General features: G+C 39.2%; 1 protein-coding gene and 1 long non-coding RNA gene across 2 annotated transcripts; both read left to right on the forward strand.

Annotated features, from left to right (window-relative positions):
• The first annotated feature begins 854 nt into the window (after positions 1 to 854).
• Positions 855 to 3,418, forward strand: LOC100773404 (olfactory receptor 10J1). The gene has a single exon (XM_027418937.2). It carries the CDS (start codon positions 863 to 865, stop codon positions 1,793 to 1,795), a length of 933 nt encoding a protein of 310 aa, XP_027274738.1. The 5' UTR covers positions 855 to 862; the 3' UTR covers positions 1,796 to 3,418.
• A 3,378-nt stretch (positions 3,419 to 6,796) lies between these two features.
• Positions 6,797 to 8,585, forward strand: LOC118238815. Its single transcript, XR_004770013.1, has 2 exons — positions 6,797 to 6,935; positions 8,153 to 8,585. It is a non-coding gene; the product is annotated as an uncharacterized LOC118238815 (long non-coding RNA).
• The last annotated feature ends 950 nt before the right edge of the window (positions 8,586 to 9,535 follow it).

The raw sequence follows: 9,535 nt of genomic DNA on the forward strand, positions 1-9,535 counted from the left end.
GGGAGTGGGTGGGAGACCCATAAGCAAAGCAGACATCATGCAGAGAGAGAGAGAGAGAGAGAGAGAGAGAGAGAGAGAGAGAGAGAGAGAGAGAGAGAGAGAGAACAAATTGGAGGTCTGAATCAGGTTTGTACCCTCAGAGGGGCAAAGATAACCCATGAAAGAGGAGATGGAAAGATTACACGGGTCAGAAGGGATAGAGGCTACCAGGAGAACATGACCCAATGAATCATCTAAGCAGGATTTATATGGACTCCCAGAGACTGAAGCAGCAAGCATGACACCTGCACGGGTCTACACCAAGTCCTCTGAATACAAGTTATGACACTTAGCCTGGTATTTTTGTGGGACTACTATTTGTACACATTTCCTCCCATATTGTTGCCTTGTCCAACCTTATAGAAGGGCTTTTGGCTTGTCCTGTTGTATCTTCTTTTGTTCTTTTTAGCTGTCATCTCTTAGAGACCTGACTTTTCTGAAGAAGAAACAGAGGGGAGTGGAAGTAGGGATACAAGCGGATGGGGTTGGGAGCTGGCAGAGTGGACAGAAGGGAAACTGTAGTCAGGCTGTATTGTATGAGAGAAGAATCTATTATCAATAAACCAATTTTTTAAAAGCACACGTTATCATAACTGGCTTTTATTTATGTGCTTTTAAAACATACGCTCTAGTGATTGAACTTAGAAGGTCATGCTTTGGAGATGACAGCATTATGGATTGAACTTCTCTACATCTCCATCCATGAATTTTTTTTTACTGAATCCGCAATACAGGATCTTTTCTCTGCAGTGTAATCAGGGTCATCTCTGGCACTAAGACATAGTGTTCACCTTCTTTTTATCTTTCAGGTTTGAGCTCCTCAATGAAGAGAACCAACTTCACAGGGGTGAGAGAGTTTGTTTTCCAAGGTTTCTCCAATTACCAAGAATTCCACCTCACACTCTTTGTTGTCTTCTTTGCCCTGTACCTCCTGACTCTGGCTGGCAATGTCATCATCGTGACCATTATCCGTATTGACCAGCACCTTCACACCCCCATGTATTTCTTCTTAAGTGTTCTCTCCACTTCAGAGACGTTCTATTCCCTGGTCATCATCCCGCGAATGCTTGGTAGCCTTGTGGGTCTGAGCCAAACCATCTCGCTAGAGTGCTGTGGGACACAGCTCTATTTTTTCCTTGGATTTGGAATCACCAACTGTTTGCTTCTAGCAGTCATGGGTTATGATCGCTATGTGGCCATCTGCAACCCACTTCGCTATACCATCATCATGAATTGGAGGGTGTGCACCATTCTGGCATCTTCAGTCTGTGCTACAGGGTTCCTTCTCTCACTAGTTCAGGCTGTGTCCATTTTCAGGCTTCCCTTTTGCAACTCACTGATTGAACATTTCTTCTGTGATGTCCGACCCATGTTGAATCTGGCCTGTGAAGTGCCAGTTGTCAATGATATCTTGACATTAGTTCTCACCCTACTGGTCATCACTGCACCCGCCACTTTCCTATTCATCTCCTATGCCCTCATTATCTCCACAATTCTTAAGATTGCTTCAGCTGATGGCTGGAAGAAAACTTTTGCCACCTGCAGTTCCCACCTCACTGTGGTTGTGATCCACTATGGTTGTGCCTCCATTGTCTATTTCAAGCCCAAGTCAGAGAGCACCAGGGACCAGGACCAGATGATCTCAGTGACTTACACAGTTATAACACCTCTACTAAATCCCGTTGTGTATAGTCTGAGAAACAAAGAAGTTCAGGATGCCCTGCGCAAAGTGATGGGTAGAAAATCCCTATCATAGTTGCTAATTTATGTCCAAATAATTTCATCTTTTTCATATGGAACATTATAAGTAAAATTATAAAACCAGGGTCTCATGTGATTAGAAATCTCATATTTGATAAACAGGGACAAGGCCAGGACATAAGAAGAGTTAGGAGTCAGCCTCCAATAATTGTGTTTTATTTCTTTAACCTCTTTGTTAACATAATAAATATAAAGGTCACTTGCAAGGCCTGTGCACAGACAGTCATTGGCCCTATTCCAGAAGATAATTACAAGGTCAAAGTATGATCTTATGTTCATTTTGAGCTTAAATTTAAAAGAAACAATCTATTTCCTGTTGAATTATAAACCACACATTAAACATTACTCAATGGAATATTCTCTTAGTGTAAATTAGATGCTCAAGCAAGTGAAGAGTAGGAAGGATATGTACAGACATCTAACTGCCTTGTGTTTTAATAAGATAAATGCAAAACTAAAGACATCTTTTAAGAAATTGATTTGGGATAACCTAAAACTTCCTAGACAGACTATCTTCACACAGCCACACATGGAACACCAAGGGAAATCCACATTTCTGATCTTCCTCTAGTAGAACTCCTAATGAAAGGGAGCTAAGGAAATGTCATGAAGAGGGAAGGAGACATTAAATGGAAAAGTTTTAATCAGCATAGAATAACCATAAGAGGCTGGCCATATCACCTGAATGCAAATGACTTGGTCTATTCATTGCTTCTTATTATTGAGAAGCCAGATGGAGGAGAGGGCTTTCTGGAGCTGATAATAAAGTCATCCTTCATAGAAAAGAAATTTTTTAAGTCTCAGGAAGGAAGTGGAGGTCCTTGAGGGAGATGAATGCTGAGAAGTCTGTGAAATTGGTGAAGCAGGAAAGGTTACGAAGAAATCGTCTGAGAAGTTCCTGAGAGTTGAATCAAAGTGAGAGATGACAGGGTGAGGAGGGCCAAGAAGAAAAGAACTTTAGAAAACGTCCTTCTGATTGAGCCTCCTTCTTCCCCTTGTAAACCAAGTCACCAAGGCAAGGAAAGGGAACTAGGTGGAAACTCAAGCCATGATAACTCCTGTGTGAAATAAATTAGATGATTGAATTACTGAGGAAAAATAGAAATGTAAATAGTAAGGAATTCTGACATGAAGACTTCTATAAAATTCAATTATCTGAGCTAGAAATGAAACAATGACAGACTATTTATTCTTTCTTTCCTCAAAAATTGAAAAAGGAGAAAAATGGGGGTAAATTTTAGATTCAATTTGTGAGCAAAAAGCAAGTGATGAATAAAACTTAGTGATTAGCAGGTACAATTACTGATCAAATCAAAGTATTTTATTATATTGAGAAATTAACTTCAGTATACAAAAAGAACATATGAGTACACCTTATTCTCCTTGTAAAATGTTGTCAAACTACAGAATATCAAATAAAATATCCAAAGCTATCATGCATGTAATATACTATGTATGCAATAAATAAATCTAAGGAAGTTCCATCCTCCTATCTGCATTGTCACTCAGAACTCCTAATACTTTTGATGGAGGAAAAATTACCTAGATTTTTTTATGTAAACCTAGTCAGTTATTGATGAATAATCCATGTTGAGTAATGAATAAAAGTTTAGATTATTCTCTTTGTTTTTCTTCTAATTTACCCCCCCAATGCCCTATAGCAAACCCAGTTCTAAGCAATGGTTCTCACCCTGAAGGAAAATGAGCCTCATCCATGCTCATCTCTACCTCTGTTTGCTAGAGCTCAGGAAGATACATGACCCACAGTCAACCCTATTGTTATGCATTGAGAGAACTTTGGTGATTTCATGTACTTTCACCAGATTCCAGCACTTCATATCTTGTTTGCAGCCATTCTATGTCCACCAGCCATCCATCAGCCTCTTATAATCCTAAATTTTTCATCTCTATTTGTGGTCCTAGGATGTGGTGAACTAGAGTCAACTTGGCATCCTCAAACCAACCATCTAACACCACACTTACCTACCTCCCTGCCAGGACTCAAGACTTTCTGTGCAGCTTCTCTGGAAAGTCAGTAACGTTCACATTCCTCTGTTACAATAAATCTTTCCACCAAAAGCCACCTAAGTTCTGCCCGCCATGTGGATGGACAAAATAATACACAGACATATTAGGTACAAATGCTGCTTGGCCAATGACTAACCTCAGTCTTAATCATCATAAATCTATATATTTTATTAAACTTGTGTTATCGGACGCCTTCCATTGGCATTGACCTTGCCGATGGATCATATCATGCCGCTGGAGGAAGAGCAGAGTGGCAAAAGGGGGTACTTCCTGGTTGTCCTTCCTTAAATATGAGTCTCCATGTTATGTCACTTCCTGCCTGGATCACCACTTCTCTACTACATTTCCCAGAATCCTCTTTGACTCCTAGTCCTGCCTAACTTGCTGCCTCATTTGCCAAACAGTATTTTATTTATCATCCAGTAAGACAAACACATACACAGAAGCACTTCCCTCATCACTCCTCTGTTTCAAGGACTCCTGTCTGTCCTTGATGAGGGCATCAAGGAGTACCTGGGGGCAAGGGCAAGAGTCTGTCTTCTCTAGTATCCCACTAACTACAATGAAGTCTTCTTCAAAGTTTTTTGTCTTTATGTTATTCAAACAGAAAACCCTGAATTCTTCTCAGCTTCATAGTTCACATTTTATGTTTCACACAGAATATATTAGTGCTCATATTTTGATATTCAAAATCATTCTCTCCAAACTACAAGAGGCTCTCCTATCTAGAAAAGTTTGCTAAACTTAAAACCTCTTTCAGTTTCAATTCTAATGTTTTATTTATGAGTTTTGGCATGCAGTTGACTTTCTCTCTGGATTCTTTTGATCTTTTCCAGGGGCAAATAATGTCCCCTAGAACAATGTGGAATAACAGTAGCCACTGGAAAAACAGGAGAAGCTTTAGATTACCACCCACAAGATGTCTTCCCAGAGTTTGTTTCTTTGGAAATTCAGAAATCATTTACTTTTCATTTGGAATATTCAATAAAAAGTTCCTCTCATAAGCTCACTGCTCTTGAATTAAAAATCCCATTGTTAAAGTATAGCTCTCCAGTAGTACCCAAGTCTCCATCAGAATGGAATTCAAATCTCCTTTCCTCGAGGTCAATCCTGTCTGCCAGCCACATCAACGTCTGATATGTACAGTGAGGTAGGTTTTCCATCTTTCTAGTTGGAGAGAGGGCCTTTTCCTGTTTCTGCATTGGTCTACCACCTCCACATGGCCAATGTGTGCATTGGCCTGACAGAGATCTTTATCAAGCTGAGGTAATTACCATATATTCCTAGCTTTCGTGAAGTTTTTCTTAAAAATAAGTGGTGGGCTTTGTTAAATGTTTTCTCTATAGTCGGTTTTATAATCATAAAGTTTCTAATTTAAAATGGTAATGTGATGAATACCAATCCTTAATGTTTGAAAATTGATGTAGCTTTGCATTCCTGGAATAAATCCAGGATGGTCTACAATTCCTTTTATGCACTGTTGGATAATTTTTTTTATTATTTTGCTAATATTCTGCTGAAGATACTTTTTATAAGTCACAAGATAGAATTTTCTGATGAATTAGTTTGTCTTTCAAGGTTGTTGAAATTATAATTATGAAGTTAAACTATTTTTGCATTAAATTTTCATAGGTGATGGAGGTATTCTTTCCTATTTATGGCACTTTTGGTTTGTACCTTTTCCCATTTATTTTTGGTCAGTTTTATTAGATACTTATTAATTTAACTCATCATTTTTCAAGAACTTTATTAAATGCTTTTCTATTAGTTTATTTCTTTTTTACAGGTTTTAAATATATTTTTATCTTTTGCTTCTGTTCATATCTTTATTACTTCCTCCTTTGTCCTGTTGGAACCTTCTTTATTTCTACCTTCTTGGTGTAGCAACTCCTGTCATTGATTTGTTTCCTGCTAAAATACTCATTTCAACATTGTAAATTCCTTCCTGTATCACTGTTTTAGGTGTGTTCACATGTTATAGCATGCTGAATATTTTTATTCCTGTTTTGTATTTAATGTTTCCATAGGATTTTGTAAAGAAGTATGTCACCTGACTTCCATGTTGTTTAGATGTTTTGCCTGTTGAGTTTCTGTTATTTGTAGATAGTTTGTATCCTGGATATTTTTCTGTCATATTAGGAAATGCTGACTACTATGTAAATGTCTTATTTTAGGAGATAGTCACCTAGTTTGCTTGTCCTAATTTTGTGAGCTATGGTTCTTGTGATACTTTTACTTCTGAGTCTTTTTCTGTTATTTTGGTCTGCTTGTCCCCTTTGGTGCTGTGGGGACATCCCATGTACTCTCCTTATTTACTCTTATTCTTTTTCAATCAACATTTTGCATAACAGCCAATTATCTCTCAAAAACTAAAATCCTATCATGCCTTCCTTTCAGTAAAATTTATCCAATGTAGTTTCATTTTATATAAAATAAAGTCTACTTTCCTCATGATGGCCTATGTGATGGTTGGTCTTTTTGATTGATATTTTTTATTTATTATTTGGCAATTTCATAATACATATACTATATCTCAATTATATTAATTCCGTTACCTGTGTTCCCCCCCACTCACCCCTGTGGAACCCCTTCTTCCCAACAAATACCCTTCCTTCTGTCATGTCTTTCTTTTCAAGTGGCATGCTGAGTTGAATTAGAGTTGTTTGCATAAGCATGTACTAACTGGAACACGGGCCACTTCTCAGTAGCTACACCACTATAGAAAATGACTCCCCTCATCTGGCAACATTAACAGCCAATAGCTCTTCAGGGAGGAATCGTGCCTCACAGACTCCTCCTCCGTCCCTGCTGGAGCATTAACTACATCAGTGCTGTGTAATTGCATATGTTAACTATAGCTGCTGGGTGTTCATCAGTGCAACAACCTTGTCACATTTAAAACATAACTTTTCACAGCACTGCTCTCCATCCTCCAACTTTTACACTATTTCCACCCTCCTCTTCCACAGTGTTTCCTGAGCCCTGTAGGAGTGATAGGAGGTACCCAGTTTGGGGATAAGCATCACTTATTCCCAGCATATTGACAAGTTATGAGCCTCTGCATTGCCCACTGCAAAAAGAAGTTTTTCTCAACAAGGCTGAGAGAGGTAATTATCTATTTTCCTTGGGAACTTTTGGGCTTGTGTTTGGCTCCCATCACTGTAAACAATGAAAGCAGAGACACATGACCGAAATTTCAGTAGTCAGCAGATGGAGGTAAGAGGACCAGAAGTTTAAGATAATCTTAAACTACATAGTGAGTTCAAAGGCAGCCTTGGATATAGGAGGTCATTTCAGAAGGAAAAAAAGGATGTAGTTTGTGGCTGAATGTTGGGAAATTTCAATAACAAGAGACTAAGGGAACAAACACCAAGGGGAGGGGGGGTGCAGAAAGCCAAGGGAAACAAGAAAGTATCTGTTTAGACATTCCATGAGCAAAGTTTTCAAGAGGGAAAACTTGATCAACTGCATCAAATGACAAGGATGGTGAATCAGAATTGACCATTAAATTTGGAAATATAAGGCTAAATTTAGTCACTTAGGAAACAATATGTATAGATACAGTTAAAGCTATTCAAAAGTGAATAGGCCATTGAGAAGTTACTCCAGATGACTCCATGAATAAGAGCCCTTCTGTTTAAGCCTGGGGGCATGAGTTGGATTAGCATTTACCCAAAATGCCAGTCACAGGTACAGGCTCCTGAAACCTTGGTGTTTGTAGAGAGGACCAGAGACAGGAAGACAATTGGGGCTTGCTGGCTGTCAGTCCAAATGTAAATTCAGTAAGAAACCCTGGTTCAAAAAGTAGTGAAGTAAAGTGACAGAGGAGCCCAACTCCCTGTGTTCACCCATACACTTCACACACACACACACACACACACACACACACACACACACACACACACACACTACACATCACACATACATCACAGGTCACGCACTACACTATACATACATTACATATCGCACACACACATATCAAGCATATCACACACATCACACATATCACACACACACACACACACACACACACACACACACACACATCACACACACAATACTTCTAAAATAATGATCAGGGGGCATAAATTGACGACACTAATACAGTTTTCTCCTTCATACAGTTTTTCTGTAAAAGGGAACAAATCAATTACTGCCTAACTGAAGAGGAATGTGGGTCAAGGATGATTGGTTTTGCTAAGTTTTACTAGAGAACTTATAGCAAATGCATGCATGTCTTTTTAAATTAGTCTAGCTTGGATCCTTTTTGGCGTGACAAAGCATTGTCCCCAAGTAAATGGATGTGATGCATTTCTGTTTACAGGCTGCAGGCCACACCATTAAGCAAAGTCAATGCAGGAACTCAAAGCAGAAACTGTGGATGAAGGCTGCTGTGGGTTTGCTTTCCTTGGCTTGTTCAGCTACCTTTCCTATGCTGCCCAGGTCATTGCTGGCTAAGGTCACTGCAACTGAGGGCGCCCCTTTCCCAATCTTGTGACCTTTTCAGACCGAAATCCTGCCATGTGAAGCCAAACCTCTGCTTTTCTTCTGGACCCCTACAATCCTACAACTGAGCCTGCAACTTCAATAATAGTGTCTTCTGGACTCTCTTCAGAGAGATGCTCACCCTATCACACAGAGGAAGCAAGCTAGTAAGCAAAGCATTCTTCCATGGTCACTGTTTCAGGTTCCAGCCTTGGTTTTGCTTGATGTCATATTACAGCCTGTAAGATGAAATAAATCCTTTCATTCCCCAAGTTGCTTTTGGTCAGTGTTTTATCCTAGTGACAGAGAAGCAAACTAGAGCACAAGTTTGTACCCTAGTGCCCACATATAGATGTTTACAAAGTGGAGTCAGAAATAGGTTGATAACTGGTAGTTTATTGGGGAAAAGTATTCACACAAGGGAGCCAGTGACCAGGTTTGCACCTGAGCAGGACAGACTCAGAAAATGCTTCTTAGTCAGCTCAGCCAGGAGAAAGAGCACCGCATGCTCAATTCCCTTCTTCTTAAACCCTTGTTACATAATTCTGACCACGCCCATTTGGGCGTGATCAGTGGTACTTCTGAATCATGGTTTCTCCCTACACCCACATGCCAATCTGATGGAGGCTATTCCTCAGTTGAGATTCTGTCTTCTCGGGAGTGTCGAGTTGACAACAAAAACTAACCAAGATGTAAATGAACATGATCTAATACAAATTTGATGGCACCAAAGACACAAGGGAGAATGACTGAGGGGTTGTGATGGGTAACAATGTGGCAGATGGCTTTACTATAGAAACAGAGAGGGCTCACTCATAGTATTAGTACAGAAGGTTTAATTTTGAAGCAGAGATTCACATATACATGAGGTAGGTATAATGATTAGAATACACAGATTTCTTTTAATTGCTTTGAATTCTTAACAAAATAAAAAAAAAGTTGTCTACTGAAGAAGGCAAGAGGATGAAAGGTGAGAAACAGCAGAGTTGCTCAGCAACATCGATAACCACTTAATGTTAAATGTCATGAATTTTAATTAAGACCAGCTATTATCCAGATTTTTTTCTTCCCAGTTAAGTTCAGCTACATGGGTGCTCTATGCAAGAATAAAATTTGATTTAACCAAGCTTGGTATTGTAGTTGGTAAACAGGGGCATAGAAATCAATGGTAAATGCAATGCAACGATTAAAATGATAGTCTATTGGATTTACACAGAGAAGG

The sequence above is a fragment of the Cricetulus griseus genome, chromosome 5, assembly GCF_003668045.3.
Source record: "Cricetulus griseus strain 17A/GY chromosome 5, alternate assembly CriGri-PICRH-1.0, whole genome shotgun sequence".
Taxonomy (NCBI): domain Eukaryota; kingdom Metazoa; phylum Chordata; class Mammalia; order Rodentia; family Cricetidae; genus Cricetulus; species Cricetulus griseus.

Excerpts from the sequence above, each read along its gene's own strand:
- LOC100773404 (XM_027418937.2), top strand. The coding sequence starts at position 863 with ATGAAGAGAACCAACTTCACAGGGGTGAGAGAGTTTGTTTTCCAAGGT.